This window comes from Theropithecus gelada, chromosome 18, assembly GCF_003255815.1.
Source record: "Theropithecus gelada isolate Dixy chromosome 18, Tgel_1.0, whole genome shotgun sequence".
Lineage (NCBI taxonomy): Eukaryota > Metazoa > Chordata > Mammalia > Primates > Cercopithecidae > Theropithecus > Theropithecus gelada.
The window spans coordinates 25,371,947-25,389,914 of NC_037686.1; the positions used below are offsets into that span (position 1 = coordinate 25,371,947).

General features: G+C 34.9%; 1 protein-coding gene across 3 annotated transcripts in view; it reads right to left on the minus strand.

The window, feature by feature from the left end:
* The window catches only part of CCDC178 (coiled-coil domain containing 178), a 523,876-nt gene that overhangs the window by 418,118 nt on the left and 87,790 nt on the right, over nucleotides 1–17,968 (minus strand). For all 3 annotated transcript variants that reach the window (XM_025365268.1, XM_025365270.1, XM_025365269.1), the window contains exons 9-10: nucleotides 15,231–15,431; nucleotides 2,571–2,791 (exon numbers count right to left, since the gene is read on the minus strand). In XM_025365268.1, coding sequence (XP_025221053.1) covers nucleotides 2,571–2,791; nucleotides 15,231–15,431 — 422 coding nt within the window. The remainder of the gene's footprint in view (nucleotides 1–2,570; nucleotides 2,792–15,230; nucleotides 15,432–17,968) is intronic.

Sequence of the window (17,968 nt, forward strand, 5' to 3'; positions counted from 1 at the left end):
TGGTCAGGCTTCTCTAGAGAAACAACCAATAGGAGCGAGGAATAAGCGGGAGAGAGAGACTGATTTTAAGGAAAAGGCTCACACTATTTTGGAGATACAAGTCCAAAATCTGCAGGGTAGGCTGGCAGGCTAAAGACCCAGGGGAAAGTTGCTGTCCCAGTCCAAAAGTAGTGTGCTTACAGGATTCTTTCTTGCTCAGAGGAGATCAGTTTTTGTTCTGTTAAGACCTTCAGTTGATTGCACAAGGCCCACCCACAATATGGAGAATATGTTTTACTGTAAATCTACCAATTCAAATGTTAATCTCATCCAAAAAATGTACATTTATTGAAAACATCTGGAATAATGGTTGACCAAATATCTGGGCATCATGGCCCCATAAATTGACAATTAAATTAACCGTCATTTTAGCCCTAATAAGCTTTACACAAACGTTGCTTTTTTTTTTTTTTTTTTTTTTTTTTGGTCTGCTAGAATGAATCCTTTCTTCCCATTCACAAGCCTGATCTTCCAACTGCCCAAAAACTCCACCTGCCCTGCTTATTATGTACCCAAGTTCACTATCAGGGAAAAACACAGTAAAACAAAGGGATACCAATTAAAACACATATAGACAAAATTTTAAAGAATGACAATAAAAATGTTAACTAAATTGTGAGTTATACCAGTTAGGATTGAGTTTTGCTGTAAGTTACAGAAATAAACCAAATAAGTTGCTTAAACAAGCTTGCAGTTTACTTTTCTCTCACAGAAATATATCCGACTATCCCTTTGCTCTTCAGCCATCCTGAGTTGTGGCTTCTATCCCCAAGGTTGCTTCATGCTGTAAAATGGAAGTTAGAGCTGTAGCTATCGTATCAAGGTTACTGGAAGTTTAGTAAATAGCTTATTTGGCATTTTCTAAACTTCCAGCAACCTAGGTATGATAGCTGAGGCAAATGGCCAAATAGACTTCCTGGGTGAGGCAGTCTATTTCAAAGATATTTCATGGAAATCGCAGCCAGTAACTGCTACCTACATCTCATTAGAAATACAATGAGAAAAGGGAAATTGAGAAATATCTTCCAGCCTGTACACTGTCATCCAACTGTATAGGGGTCTATTACTAAAAAAGGAGGACAGTACTTGTATTCTTGTCCACAGTGGAGAAATGAGACTTCAGTATTGCCACTACTCCAGTAATAGAAATTGTTACAGGCACTCTGAAGAACAACTTGATGTTATCTAATAAAATAGTAAATGTGTATAACCCACAATCCAGTAAATACCTAACTAGGTATATAACCCCAATAGGAAAAATTTACATGCAGCTACAGAGGAAGGTATTCATGTGTGATTATTGTTTACAGTCATATAAGCAGTTTTGTTGCCAGATATTGGAAACAACTCAGATGGCCAACAGAAGATGAAATGGTAAGTAATTACATTGTGAAATATCTATTTGATGGAACATTGTAAGTAAAATGAATGAACTAGATCTATACATATCAACAGTAGCTTGATTAAACTAAAAAACTGTCTGATTAAAAAACAGGTTGTAGAATATTCTACAATGTATGGTACTGTTTGTGTGATTAAAAATATCATGTATTATTTATCAGCACACATGCATATATATAATTATACAAATTTGGCTTATAGACACATGAAATTCATTACAAAGATTGTCTTTGGTAAAGGAGGAATGAAAATGGAACTGTTGAGGGGAACACAGGAGACATTTAACAATTTGTTTCATTTACTTTAAAATGTTCAAAAATAAATATAATACAAATCTAAATTTGTTCATTTTGTGACAATTATCAATAAATTATTTTCATATTCCATAATAGGAGAGTTAAATATCTAATTAACCATTAAAATACTTTTATTTCATTTACATATTTTCATCAACAATGAAATTATATATTTTACCTGCAGTTTTGCTCAGTATGATTATGGCTTAAAATAAAAAACCCACAATTTTATTTTTCTGAAGTTCTTGCTTTGTTTTGAGACGGTCTCACTCTGTCATCCAGGCTGGATTGCAGTAGCACAATCATGAATCGCTGCAACCTCAACCTTCAGGGGTCAAGCAATCCCCACACGTCAGCTTCAACCTCAAGGGGTCAAGCAAACCTCCCACCTCAGCCTCCCAAGTAGAGGAGACTACAGTCATGAGCCACCACATCTGGCTAATTTTTGTATTGTCAGTAGAGATGGGGTTTCACCATGTTACTCTAACTGATCTCTAGCTCCTGGGCTCAAGCGATGCACCCAAAGTGCTTACCACACAAAGTGCCGGGATTCCAAGCATAAGCCACCACACCTGACCTTACCTGGCTATTTTACATCACCAAAATTTTACTAGAAGCTTGACTAAACATGTTTAATAATCTTAAATATAATGGTAAGAAAAGAAGACATAGTTAAAATGAATACCTACAGTTGGTAATGTGTAGAGATAAAGGGTGGGTCAATTTTAAGAAGAAAAAAACCTTTAAAGCTGTGTTAATTTCTTATGGTTGAAAAGTTTTTGCATAACTAAGTAATAATTTATGAAATGCTCATGCATTCGTTTATTCATTTACCTCCTTTTTTTTTTTATAATGGTTCTTCAGATCTTGAAGTTCCTGATTCCGCTTAGAGTCCAGTAGAGGGCCATGTTCATTCATGTAGTCTATGTCTGCTTGAATCTTTGCATTTGCTTCTTCTAACTCCATCTTTTGTTTTGCAAAATGTTCTAGTTGATTAACTTTATCTTCAAGATGCCATTGTAACTCTATAACATCTCTCAAACAGGCCTCATGTTCTAGATATAGAAGGATAAGAACAAAAGAAAATCTGATTGGAAGAAATATTTGATAATACATAAATATAAATCATTTTAATGTCAGAAATTCCTTATCTGTGAATCAATTTTTTTTTTTTTTTTTTTTTTGAGATGGAGTTTTGCTCTTGTTGCCCTCACTGGAGTGCAAAGGCACGATCTTGGCTCACTGCAACCTCTGCCTCCCAGGTTCAAGCAATTCTTCTGCCTCAGCCTCCCAAGCAGCTGGGATTACAGGCATGTGCCACCATGTCTGGCCAATTTTGTAGTTTTAGTAGAGATGGGGTTTCTCCATGTTGGTCAGGCTGGTCTCAAACTCCCGACCTCAGGTAGTCCACCTGCCTTGGCCTCCCAAAGTGCTGGGATTACAGGCATGAGCCACCGCGCCTGGTCGAATCTTATTACCTCTAAAATAAAAGGTACTATAAAACACTTTCTTAATTCATCATCAAAAAGATTAAAATATATGTTTCATAAGATAATAGTTATTTTACTATAAATCCTGTTTATGCTGTACGGTCAATGCATATTCTGATCATTCTATAAAGTACTCTATGTAACTGCTTCAAAGTGAGAACTGCAAGAGTCGAGGCCTTCCAAAACCACCTAGAAGGAAAATGATGAAATAAGACTTACAAATATCAGAACGAAAAAGGCAAAAGTGATTATTATTTTCTTATAGAAAAACACATGAAATAGTGAAATGAAAATTATTACAAATAAGATAGTTCATGTAAAAGTAATATAAAAAATGCTTGCCTATATATAAATATGTTGAAAACAGAATATCTCACAATAGCAAAACTAAAACATAAAATAAACTACATAAATCTATTAATAAACCTAACATGAACTGGGTAAGGTCTGAAAGGGGAAAGTGACAGCGTGCTACCAAACAACACAAAAGTGAATTTGAATAAATGAATAAAAATTCTTTTTTCTGTATAAAAATATTTGAAATTTTAGGTACAGGAATTTCCTCATATTAATGTATAAATTTAATTAAATCCCAATGAACAGACAAGGACAATTTTAGAAAAATTACATTGAAAGATTTTCTCATTATATTAAGTTCTAGCATTAACTGGTTCTTGCATTCTTGGAATAAAACTAAGTGGGTTAGTTTATTTTCTTTTTAATCATTTTAAAATAAATTTCTTGGTGGAATTTACTGATGTCTTTACTTGGGATTTTCTGCATTTATACTTGTAATTTTGGCCTGTATTTTTCTATATTTGTACTGTGATCATTTAATTTTGATTTATAATTTATGATAGCTTCTTATATCAGCTGTAGTTTCTTTTGATTTCTTTTCTCTAAGGTGTTGTGGAAGTTTGAAATTGTATATTAAGCCCCATGGCCCTATGTATATATTTATTTTGTGAGGAAGGATTTTTAGTTACTGGGTCAAAATCATTCCTTTAATGATTATATGAATATTTTGGTTATCTATGTATTCAGCAACCTATTTTTCTCTGTAAATTTATTTACTTTGTCAAAGTTTCAACATTATTCAAAGAAATTCGTTCTTAATGTCATCATCACTATTAATCACTGCTACATCCCTATGTATTTTCACTCCTAATCTGAATCAGTTATACATTCTCACTGTGTTTTTCATTTATTGTGCCATTGGTTTTACATTATGCTCTTTCTAGTGAGCCAACTTCAGCTTTGCATCTCTTCTGCATTATATATTTTTATTATTTTTCCATTTTGTTATTGGGTTTCTCCTTTTTTCTTTGTATTTATTTTGCTTTTTGTCTAACTTCTAAACTCATATTCCTGGATAATTAATTAAGTCCCTCTTTTTGATGTAACAAAAGCTACTGATTTCTCTTTAATGACTTGATTTTTCCCATATGTGTAATGATAATTTTAATGATTTTTAAATAAAATACTTCTAAATATTTTTTATTTTTTGATACGTGCAATGTTTGATAACATCTTTTTTTATGTTTTTTACCCTCACCAACTAGACAGCAAGACTTTTGTTCTAAAGAGTCAGACATTATCTTGTTAAATATTGCCATTATTACTTTCATGAGGATCTTCTATTAAATATTCATGATGCCCTCTCATTCTATATGCCTTGTTTTAAATATTTGACTTACATTTTTCTCTCCTTGTCTTGATGTGATACATTCCATGCAATTTCTTCAAATTTTACAGTTAACTATTACTTCTCTGAGTCTAATAAACAATTTAACCAATCATTAAATTAATTTTATATATTTTTCATTTCTCATAGTTTTTCATTTGTATATTTTGCTTTCTTTAAAAGTTTCTTGTCCTTGCTTTTTAAACCTTTTTATTTCTTGAAATGTATCAAACAGTTATTTTATAATATCAGATATAATCCTATATCTGACACATTTTGAGTAAAATTATATGGTCTGCATCTACTGATTCACACCCATTGAACCTGGATCTTTGTGTGTTTTATGATTTTTAATATCGAGCTGCTTCTTTTCTTGGAACTTTATCTGAGATAAATTTTTAGTGCCTGGGTTGAAGTTTTAGTCTTGCAGAACAAATTTGCCTTTTATCCCGTCAGTTGCCTGACTTTACTACTAACCTACAGAACATTTAAATGACATTCTCCACTGAACAGTTTTTAAGCACACAGACAGCAGGCAGTGGGGGATCACAAATCTATTGGAGATTAGTACATTACAAATGCTTAGGAAGCATTGTTTTCCTCCATTGTATAAGAGAAACAAACAAGTTTCTTGGCTGCTCAAGCTGAGCTGCAGGTTTATTCATGGTTCAGTCATAGGCTGAGGATTAGACCTTTGGATTCTCATTTTTATGTCCTGATCTCTGATTAGACTTGTCACTCTGGGTGAGACTTAAGCTTTATTTCCAGTATCCTGTACCTTACACATACATCAAAATGGCAACTCAAGGACATCAGGGTTTCAAGGATTCCCCCAGGGCTAAATCTAACACTGATGTCTATTTATTTCCAGAAATTTCCATTCCAAACTTAAATGTTGGCCATGCTACATTTCTTATGTTCTTGACAACTTGTTAGTGTATTTTAAATTTGAAAAATTAAACTACATGAGCAAATCTGACAATTGAAATAATAACTTTGATATGATTGGTTTATTTTCTGAATTAATAGTTAAAATGAACACCCTATTCTCAACAAGTCAATGAATAACTAGACAGAAAATTCTTAAGGAGAGAAAACACTTGAACAGCACTATCAACCAAATTGACCTGATATTTATAGATAGTCTATATATATATAGACTATATATACCCAACAACAGCAGAGTATATATAAATTTGAACTAAACAGAACATTCTCCCAGATAAAATTTTAGGAAATTTATAAACTACAAATAATTTAAATATGAATGAAACATTTAAAAATGTTTCTATGGCCTTATAATATAGTTTGAAGTCAGGTAATATGATGCCTCCAGATTTGTTCTTTTTGCTTAGTCTTGCTTTGGCTATGCAGACTATTTTTTGGTTCCATATGAATTTTAGGATTGCTTTTTTCTAGTTCCGTGAAGAATGGTGATGGCAGTTTGATGAGAATTGCATTGAATTTGTATGTTGCTTTTGGCCATATGGTCATTTTCACAATATTCATTCTACCAATCCATGAGCATGGGAGGTGTTTCCATTTGTTTGTGTAGTCTAAGGTTTCTTTCAGCAGTGTTATGTGGTTTTCCTTGTAGAGGTCTTTCACATCATTAGGTATATTCCTAAGCCTTTTTTTTTTTCCAGCTATCGTGAAAGGGGTTGAGTTCCTAATTTCTCAGTTCGGACGCTGTTGGTGTACAGGAGAGCTACTGATTTGTGTACATTAAGTTTTGTACACAAATTATCCTGAAACTCTGCTGAATTAATTTACCAGTTCTAGGAGCTTTTTGGATGAGTCTTTAAGGTTTTCTACGTATACACTCATGTCATCAGCAAACAGCGGCAGTTTGACTTTCTCTTTACCCATTTGTATGCCCTTTATTTCTTTCTCTTATCTGATTGCTCTGGCTAGGACTTCCAGTACTATGTTGAATAAAAGTGGTGAGAGTGGAAATCCTTGTCTTGCTCCAGTTCTCAGGAAGAATGCTTTCAACTTTTCTCTGTTCAGCATAACGTCAAAACAGCATGGTATTGGTATAAAAATAGGCAGGTAGACCAATGGAACAGAATAGAGAACCCAAATAAGCCAAATACAGCCAACTGATCTTCAACAAAGCAAACAACATAAAGTGAGGAAAGGACACCCTGTTCAACAAATGGTGCTAGGATAATTGGCAAGCCACATGTAGAAGAATGAAACTAGATCCTCATCTCTCACCTTATACAAAAGTCAACTCAAAATGAATCAAAGACTTAGATCTAATACTTGAAACCATAAAGATTCTAGAAGATAACACTGGAAAAACTCTTGTAGACAATGGCTTAGGCAAAGACTTCAAGACCAAGAACCCAAAAGCAAATGCAACCAAAACAAAGATGAATAGATAGGACTTAAACTAAAAAAGCTTCTGCTCAGCAAAAGAAATAATCAGCAGAGTTAACAGACAACCTACAGAGTGGGAGAAAATTTTCACAAACTATACATCCAACAAAGGACTGATATCCAAAATCTACAAAGAACTCAAACAAATCAGCCAGAAAAAAAAAAACAAATAACCCCATCGAAGAATGGGCTAAGGATATGAGTAGACAATTCGCAAAAGAAGATATACAAATAGCCAACAAACATATAGAAAAATGTTCAACATCACTAATTATCAGGGAAATGCAAATCAAAACCACAATGTGATACCACATCACTCCTGCAAGTATGGCCATAATCAAAAACTGAAAAACATTATAGATGTTGGCATGGATGCAGTGAAAAGGGACCACTTTTACACTGTTGGTGAGAATGTAAACTAGTTCAGCTACTATGGAAAACAGTGTGGAGACTGTTTTAAAAACTAAAAGTATATCTCCCATTTGACCCAGCAATCCCATTACTAGGTATCTACCCAGAGGAAAAGAAGTATATGAAAAAAGATACTTGCAAATGCATGTTTATAGCAACAAAACTTGCAATGTAAAAATATGGAACCAGTCCAAATGCCCATTAATCACTTAGTGAATAAAGAAAATGTGGTATATATACCTTGGAATACTACTCAGCCACACAAAGGAATAAAATAATGGCATTCACAGCAACCTGGGTGGAATTGGAGACTATTATTCTAAGTGAAGTAACCCAGGAATAGAAAACCAAACATCATATGTCCTCACTCATAAGTGGGAGCTAAGATATGACGACTCAAAGGCGTAAGAATGATACATTGGACTTTGGGGACTTGGAACAAGTTTCTGGGGTGGCAATGGGTAAAAGACTACACATTGGGTACAGTGTACATTGCTCGGGTGATAAATGCACTGAAATCTCAGAAATCACCACTAAAGAACTTATTGATGTAACCAAACACCACCTGTTCCCCCAAAGCCTAATAAAATAAATAAATAAATAAATTTCCTAGCACAATATAATTAAATTAGCCGTAACAGAAATTTTTATGAAAATTTCAAAATAAATGTAAATTAACCAGCAACTTCTAAATAAATAATAGATTCCATAAGAAATCTCAGGGAAATTTTAAAAGATATTCTAAAGTAAATAATAATGAACTCACAGCATATGAACATTTATAAAATACAACTAATGACATTCTGAGAAGAAAATTTAGAGCATTTAACTGATAATTCTAGAAAATAAAAAAGGCATCAAGTAAATAATCAAAGCTTCTAATTTATAAAAAGAGAAATATAGCAGGTTTAAATTATTCCCAAAGCAAATAAGATATGGGCAATCAGAGGAAAAAATTCAATGGTATAAAAGCTGAAACATAGTAATCAATAAAGGAAGCAAAAGTGGACTTTTTAAAAAGATCAACAAAATTGACAAATCTTTTGCTGGAATGACCATGATATAAAGACACAAGGCACAAATTACCAAAATTAGGAATGAAAAAGATACCATCACTACTACTATTACAGAAATCAATTATAAGAGAATTTCATGAAAAACATTTAGGCAAGCAAACTAGATAACTATAGTGAAATGGACAAATTCTTCAGAAGATATAAATTACTGAAAATGACTCAAGAAGCAACAGAATATGGAAGAGACCTTGATATGTTTTGGCTGTGTCCCCACACAAATCTCAACTTGAATTGTATCTCTCAGAATTCCCACGTGCTGTGGAAGGGACTCAGGGGAGGTAACTGAATCGGGGGGTGGGGGTCTTTCCCATGCTCTTCTTGTGATAGTGAATAAGTCTCATGAGATCTGATGGGTTTATCAGGGGTTTCTGTTATTGCTTCTTCCTCATTTTTCTCTTGCCACTGCCATGTAAGAAGTGCCTTTCATCTCTGGCCATAATTCTGAGGCCTCCTCAGCCATGTGGGACTGTAACTCCATTAAACCTCTTTTTCTTCCCAGTCTTGGGTATGTCTTTATCAGCAGCATGAAAACGGACTACTACAGTAAATTGGTACCAGGAGTGGGGTGTTGCTGAAAAGATAGCCAAAAATGTGGAAGCGACCTTGGAACTGGGTAACAGGCAGAGGCTGGAACAGTTTGGAGGGCTCAGAAGAAGACAGGAAAATGTGGGAAAGTTTGGAACCTCCTAGAGACTTGTTGAATGGCTTTGACAAAGATGCTGATAGTGATATTAACAATAAGGTCCAGGATGAGGTGGTCTCAGACAGAGCTAAGAAACTTGTTGGAAACTTGAGCAAAGGTGACTCTTGTTATGTTGTAGCAAAGAGACTGGTGGCATTTTGCCCCTGCCCTAGAGATGTATGGAACTTTGAACTTGAGAGAAATGATGTAGGATATCTGGTGGAAGAAATTTCTAAGCAGCGAAGCATTCAAGAGGTGACTTGGGTGCTGTTAAAAGCATTCCGTTTTAAAAGGGAAACAGCACAAAAGTTCAGAAAATTTGCAGCCCGACAATTCAGTAGAAAAGAAAAACCCATTTTTTGAGAAATTCAAGCTGGCTGCAGAAATTTGCATAAGTAGCAAGAAGCCTAATGTTAATCCCCAAGAACACAAGGAAAATGTCTCCAGCCATGTCAGAGACCTTCATGGCAGACCCTCCCATCACAAGCCTGGAGGCCCAAGAAGAAAAAGTGGTTTCGTGGACCAGGCCCAGGGTCCCCATGCTGTGTGAAGACTAGGGAGTTGGTACCCTATGTCACAGCCACTCCAGCCATGGCTGAAAGGGGCCAACGTAGAGCTCAGGTTGTGGCTTCAGAGGGTGGAAGCCCCAAGCCTTGGCAGCTTCCACATGGTGTTGAGCCTGCGAGTGCACAGAAGTCAAGAAATGAGGTTTGAGAACCTCCACCTAGATTTCAGATGTATGGAAATGCCTGGATATCCAGGCAAAAGTTTGCTGCAAGGGTGGGGCCCTCACATAGAACCTCTGCTAGGGCAATGAGGAAGAGAAATGTGGGGTTGGAGCCCCCAGTAGAGTCCCTACTGGGGCACTGCCCAGTGGCGCTGTGAGAAGAGGGTCACCATCCTCCAGAGCCCAGAATGGTAGATCCACCCACAGCTTGCACATGTGCCTGGGAAAGCCACAGACACTCAATGCCAGCCCATGAAAGCAGTCATGAGGGAGGCCATACCCTGCAAAGCCACAGGGGTAGAGCTGCCTAAGACCACGGGAACCCACCTTTTGCATCAGTGTGACCTGAATGTGAGACCTAGAGTCAAAGGAGATCATTTTGGAGCCTTAAAATTTGGCTGCCCCATTGGATTTTGGACTTGCATGGGCCCTGAAACCCCTCTGTTTTGGCCAATCTCTCACATTTGGAACAACCATATTTACCCAATACCTGTACCTTCATTGTACCTAGGAAGTAACTAGCTTGCTTTTGATTTTACAAGCTCATAGGCAGAAGGGACTTGCCTTGTCTTAGATGAGACTTTGAACTGTGGACTGTTGGGTTAATGCTGAAATGAATTAAGACTTTGGGGGGCTGTTGGGAAGGCATGATTGGTTTTGAAATATAAGGACATGCGATTTGGAGGGGCCAGGAGTGGAATGATATGGTTTGGCTGTGTCTCCACTCAAACCTCAACTTGAATTGTATCTCCCAGAATTCTGACATGTTGTGGGAGGGACCAAGGGGAGGTAACTGAATCATAGGGTCCAGTCTTTCTCATCTTATTCTCACGTTAGTGAATAAGTCTCACGAGATCTGATGGGCTTATCAGGGGTTTTTCCACTTTTACTTCTTCCTGATTTTTCTCTTGCCACCACCATGTAAGAAGTGCCTTTAGCCTCCTGCTGTGATTCTGAGGCCTCCCCAGCCATGTGAAACCGTTAAGTCCAATTAAACCTCTTTTTCTTCCCAGTCTCAGGTATATCTTTATCAGCAGTGTGAAAACAAACTAATACAGACCTAAAACTAGGAAATAAATTGATTTACCTATTAAAAATTTACTGACAACTTTGGGCTTAAACAGTTTGGCATGGATTAAAAAAAACTCAGTAAATGACCCTGGGTAGAAAAATAATGACTTCAAGGAAATAAAAAACTCTAACTTGAAACTTAAGAAGGTTTAGAGATCACAGTTCAGCTAAGAAATTAGTATGAAAACTGATCTAGAACCAGTGAAACTCCTAGGATTCTAGTAGAGACAAAAAGTAATCCAAGGCTTATTGGATTTCTACAGAATATAATTAACAATTGAAGATGAGATTACTATGAAATATGTTGAAATCATAGAATAAACTCAATATCAGGAATAGTTATAAGAAACAAGATATGATAGATTTGTTGTTCACTACCCTCTCCCTTGGGATAGAGATAACTTCTTATCATATAGATTCTTGGTTTGGATGTGATACTTATTTTGGCTATGTTCCCACCCAATCCCAACTTGAATTGTATCTCCAAATGGATGTGAGAAGTGAAGGTATGCCAGCTCCAAGCTGACATTTTGAGCAGCATACTATGTTTCTATTCACCCATTTTGTATTCCTGCAATTTGCCACATGAAAACCTTACTCCTGGGAAGGTGCTAGCAAAGTGGATGACAGACACATGAAGCTGACCTGAACCCAACATACAGCCTTGAGCCAAGGCCATTGGATATACAGCCTGAAGAAGGGCTTCCCTAGCCAACTCACAGAGCCATCAGCAAATAAGAAGATGCTTATTGTTGCAAGCCACTGAGTTCCAAGGTGGTTGTTACAAAGCATGATTGTAGTAATAACTGAATAATTAACAAGACAAAACAATTCAAAACAAAATGGAAGATTTAACATTCCATTAATTACTGAGACCATCTTCCATAGCAGTGGCATTCTGGTGAGCATTTATATGGGACATAATGATCTTTGTAATCTATCCTTTCCAAAGGTCATCTCTTACCTTCCCAGACTTCTTTTTAGCAGTCTTACATTCATTTATTTTCAAATTCCCTGACACTCTGCTTTCCCTTTTGCCACTTCCCATATGTTTCTTGAGCCATTTCTCCTTCTTCAGAGAGTACTTAAAATTCTGCCCACTGGGGTGATTAGCTTTCACCCTTCCCATCAAGTGACTGGAATGCAGTAATTCTCCAAATTATGTCTACATACTATTCAAATTCATTCAGAAACCAGGGCTGTGTTTTTTTTTTTTTCCTCTTTCATCAGATTGTCATAGGAAAGTACCCATGGAGCCATAGTGTAGATTATGGGAAATACAGGGAATATATAGAAGCAGGTACAATGGGAATACCCAAGGAGCCTGAGTCACAAGTTTACTTGTGTCTTCAGATAATGTTTGGGTACAGCATAATATAAGCACCCTTTTATTTTGCAAAGCAACACTGCTATGCATATCCAACTTTATAATTTGTAGGATCATATACTACCAAATTCATGATGGTAAGCTTATTTCTAGTTATCTTTTTTGATAGGGAAAACAAAAAGCATTTGCTAGATAACTGGCTACATGTTGGATGGCAAGGGCTGTCATTTTCAGGAGAGGCATGCAGTCAGCTTAAAGTGACCAGATGGAGAGCGGGGCAGTCAGTGCTATAAATACCCCTGCCTCACCCATCTCCATTATTTCCCCATGGTCTCTTGCCACTGATTCTCATTGGTTGAACCCAACAGGAAGACAGAATGCAAACAATATCTTTGATGCAGTCCACTATGAATCAGCCTCCTGGGTCACAAAACAAAAGATATAAGTGGGATTGGGGAGTTGGGAGGAAAGATAAATCTGTAGGACTGACCAGAAAATATCTAGAAAGAAGTGAGTTTCCTTAATTTTATTTTTGAAAAGTATCTAAATTTATAACAAATACAATACTTAAGTTTGTTAAGGAGATTAAAATTTTTTCCTGTCTTACAAGCTATATACTTTTGAGAATCTAAAGACTATAAAAATATGACTTTATACTTTGTAAACAAATTCATAAAATTTAGAGATTATATTCTACATAAATAATATAAAGGCAGAAGATTCCTGAGAACACATTACCTGTAAGGAATATGTTTCAAAGAGAAAGCTATTAACTTTAAAAAATACATAACCATAATGAATTTAAATTTCATTGCATATAGTGGCTACTTACATAAAATAGAGCAGATGAACATAAATCTGTTTTCTAAGTAGATCTTTTATTGATTAAAAGAATCCAACAATAAGTTGTCACCCATGACAAATATTTATTCCATAGTTCAAAACACATTTAAGTAACTATAATGTGCACACACGTATCTCAACTTAAATTTATTTCAAGAACTCCTAAAGTAGAACTGCTAAAACTACAATATCTAAGCACTATTACAAAGGGTATATGAGATTATATATAAATTTATCAGCAAACAATTCAATAAAACCTTCCCTCCGTATTTTTTCTACTACTACTAACAAGGAAGAACCTCCCAAACAATTAGGAAAATTGTGGATGACTCCTGTCAATGTGAATAGAGTCTGTCAAGAATCTACGGGGATCCAGAATTTCCCAGGGTGTCTTTTCTGACACTGTGGTAGCCTCATTGCCTCTAATGCGCGTACACACACACACACACACACACACACACACACATATATTTATAAATTATATAAATCTACTGTATTAGTGGAGCATACACAGTATAAATTCTATTCAAAAAGAAAATTTTAAAAATGATAAAATTTACAAATATAAACAAAAGTTCTAATCTTTTCTTGCAACTCTCTGGAATTCATATACCCTACTTTGGTAACTACAGCCTTAGAAGACATAAAATTTTAACAAAGGTCTAAATATGAGTACACTATGACCTATAATTTGAATTAATGGCTGTTGGTCTGGGTAATAAATAATAATGTCCTTTTTTTCTCTCAAAGATTTCTTGGTTTAAATGATAGATCATATATGGGCACCCTAATATTAATAAAAATCTCTTACAAAACATGTGCATCCTGATTTAAAATTTTTATCCTATGAGAGAGTAAAAATCTTCCAGCTTCAGGCAGAATTAGGTAGTCAGGCATATTTTCATAGGCACAGGGTTTGTAGAACAACAACAACAAAAAAATCCAATACCTTTAGATTCTTTAATCCTTCACCATAGGTCCCTCACTCTGTGAGCTAAAAGAATTTCCTTCTTAAACCTCTGTTACCTGTATGACTCTTGGAAACATTTTAGGTTTTGTTACCTGCTAGAAGTTCCCAAAGCAAATTTACTATTAAATTCTCAAAAGCATATGCATTTAGTGCTTAAAATATGACTTAAAACTCTTTCAATTTTCCTAGACTTAAAAATGTGGCTAATGACACCAACTGGCAATCACTTTAAATTCCTAAAGTTCTAGAAATTCAAATAGTGTAGTCATTATAGGATAGATGCCAAATATTTGCATGTTCTGTAGGTACCATAAATGCCATTGGATTTCTAACACACTGAAAGGACATCAGGTCCAAGTTTGCCCAGTGCAGTCTCACAGTTTGCATCTGTGAACCCACCATTATCTTCAATAACATCTTTCAAAAGTGCTGGTTTATATGCAAAATAATACAGTCACTCTAAACAGGTGATATTTATTTACTTTTTGAGACAGCATCTCACTCTGTCACCCGGGGCTCACTGCAGCCTCAATCTCCTGGGCTCAATCAATCTTCCCACCTCAGACTCCCAAGTTGCTGAGACTGCAGGTGAGTCCCACCATACCTGGCTAATTTTTGTATTTTTGTAGAGACAGGGTTTCACTATGTTTCTTAGGCTGGTCTCGAATTCCTGGGCTTAAGTGATCTGCCCGCCCCAGCCTCCCAAAGTGTGGGATTACAGGTGTGAGCCTTGGCACTAGGACAATTTTTTTTTAAATACACAGACCTGTAATTAATTATCTGTACCTCCAACAGAGTAACAAGTAATATAAAAATCCCGATTATTACCTTTCTGCACAGCCAGTGGGAGTTCTTGAAGTTTCCAGACTGACCAAGAGTCAATTTTCAAGTTAATCATGTTCTTTCTTGATCTTTGTCGTTTTAAAGCTTCTTCAGCTTCTGCCCGGTCAGTTTCTAGACTTTTAATGAGATGAACGGCCTCTGAGAGCAATGTTTCCATTTCCTGCTTTAACTCTGGGCACTTTTCATCTTAAACAGATATATATGTTCATATTTGTTAATAAATCAGTCAATAAGCTGGATGATGGGAACATGGGTCTTAGTTGTATTATTATTTTTAATATATATTTAATAAGAGAATGTTAGAAAAATGAATTCGCTTTTTAAAGACAGTTTTATTATAATACAAACATAAGATTGATTATAAACTTTGAAGACCTATTTTTAATAATCATTTTATAAAATAATTACAATAGCTGAATCTCAACCAACAAAAGCTGTACTATACAGCTTTATTTTAAAATTATGTGTGTGTTTCCTCCTATTCTATAAGAAAACATATCATAAAGATTACATCAGGTAAATACTGAATAATGATAGATGGTTCCTAGAAACAAGTCATATTCTTCAGTCTCATCCAGAAAGAACTTCTCTACTTAGCTTTGCCAGGAATTCATTGGAATTTTGAAACTCTATTTAATTAGTTGTAATACTAAATTAACCCTGAATTAACTCCTTTAATGAGAAATATTTGTGATTCCTGTTTCACAGTTCTGGAATGATGTGGCTTAACGTTAACAAAATTAGTACCATGGGTACTCATTCGACCATTTATGAAAGAAATATGTGCAGAGCCTATTATATTCCAGGGAACAAGCACATGGTCTTTGCAAGAGATAAGGAAGGTAAAGAAGACAGATAGGAGTCCTATCCTTGTAGGATTTATGCTTATAAACACTGACTTTTGCCAAAATGTTATATAAACACATAAATACAAAGTGTTAAGAGACAAGGCCCCCAAAGAACTGAGGCTAGAGGAAAAATAGCTAACCTGCATCAAGAAGAAAGAAAACTAACACATTTCTTTTTTGTGTTGCTTTTGGACAATAAAGACAATGATTTTCTGGTAGATGGGAGTATTAAATAATGGTTAAAAGTGCAAACTCAGCAGTCACACAGTTGCTATTTTTTAACCCATTGGACTTCTCAAAGAAATCCAGCATGCTGCTTCAGAAGCATTCTTATAAAACCGGTTTCCCTATTTTTAATGCATAAAAATGATTTTCTCTACACTGGTCCTTTATTTGGTGTCTTTGAATCTATTGTTTTCTTTTGTCAAATTCTACCACATCTTGGATACTTTAAATCATTAATTGTCTTTTTAAAATGAAAACATATTCACTCATCACTGTGTTCTCCAGCCAATTTATGATTCATTCTATAATCAATTACAATAACAAGATTTCAGTCTGGAATATATAAATAAATTAATATCACTTATAATTAAAATACTTCTGATTGAATGTATACATGTTTTAGCAAAGGTGTTCATTATGTTTCTAGGAGCTGTCTTTTATACTATTTCAATAATAAATTCTTAAACAAATGCTGTATGGGTAACTCGGGATGCCTCAAATTCATTGTATTTAACATCTCTTTTTTTTTTTCTTGAGTGCCATCTCAGTTTTGCAGTTTCATATTACTGTTCTAAGCAACTACCTGCAATTTTCTAGCATAAGCCCTTAATTACAACAAATCTGCCTCATCCTGCTATTGTTGTATGTTTTAGACCTCAAAGGTACATATTGATAATAAACGTAATTGTAGCTAATGGAACTGTAGTTGTGATTATTAATATATCTATTTTTTCTCTCAGCATTTGTTGTGTGAAAACTTGGTAAGTAATGACTAAGGTCCTCATCTTCACTATAGGCACAAATAATGAAAAATAAAACAGTAAAAACAAAGCTTTGCTATGAATGAAAACTTTGAAAAACAAAATATTCTTGTTTTTAAAAAGTCCTGAGTTTATTAGTCTTCAATCAAGGATTTAGCAATTTTTTGCTAAAAAATTTTAGCGAAATTTTTTAATGCATTTCTTTTTTGTGTTGTTTTTGGACAATAAAGACAATGATTTTCTGCTAGATGGGAGTATGAAATAATGGTTACAAGTGCAAGTTCAGCAGTCACACAGTCGCTATTTTTTAACCCATTGGAAGAGGAGGTGCTATGTAAAATCTCAATAATATATTTAAATACACTAAAGTAGTGTTAACACAAATTTTACCCCAGTATATAAAATATTATGTATTTTATAAATTGTGACAAGAATATTTATCACAACTGAAATATATACTAGTGCTGCAATTTTCAATATGGTACTCATCACCCACATGCAACCATTTACATTTATATGTGACTTAATTCACATTAAACTTAAAAATTAAGTTCCTCAGTCTCACTAGCCACATTTCAAGGGTTCAACAGCTGTATGTGGCTAGTAGCTGCTCCATTGGACAATATACATAGAACATTGATTATCACAGAAAGTTCTATTGGGCAACACTAAACTACAAATCGCATCTTGAGAAGTGGACAGCCATCATTAAATACTCAGCACCTAAACAAGTATTTGGTGTATAATATTCACTAATAAATATTTGTTGAATGAATGCTTAATCAAACAATACAGAGGACTATTTTGTCTATTAAACATTCATAATAATTATAAAACTCTTAAACATGATTATTGTGACAATTAGAAATATATTAAATAAAGTCAATGA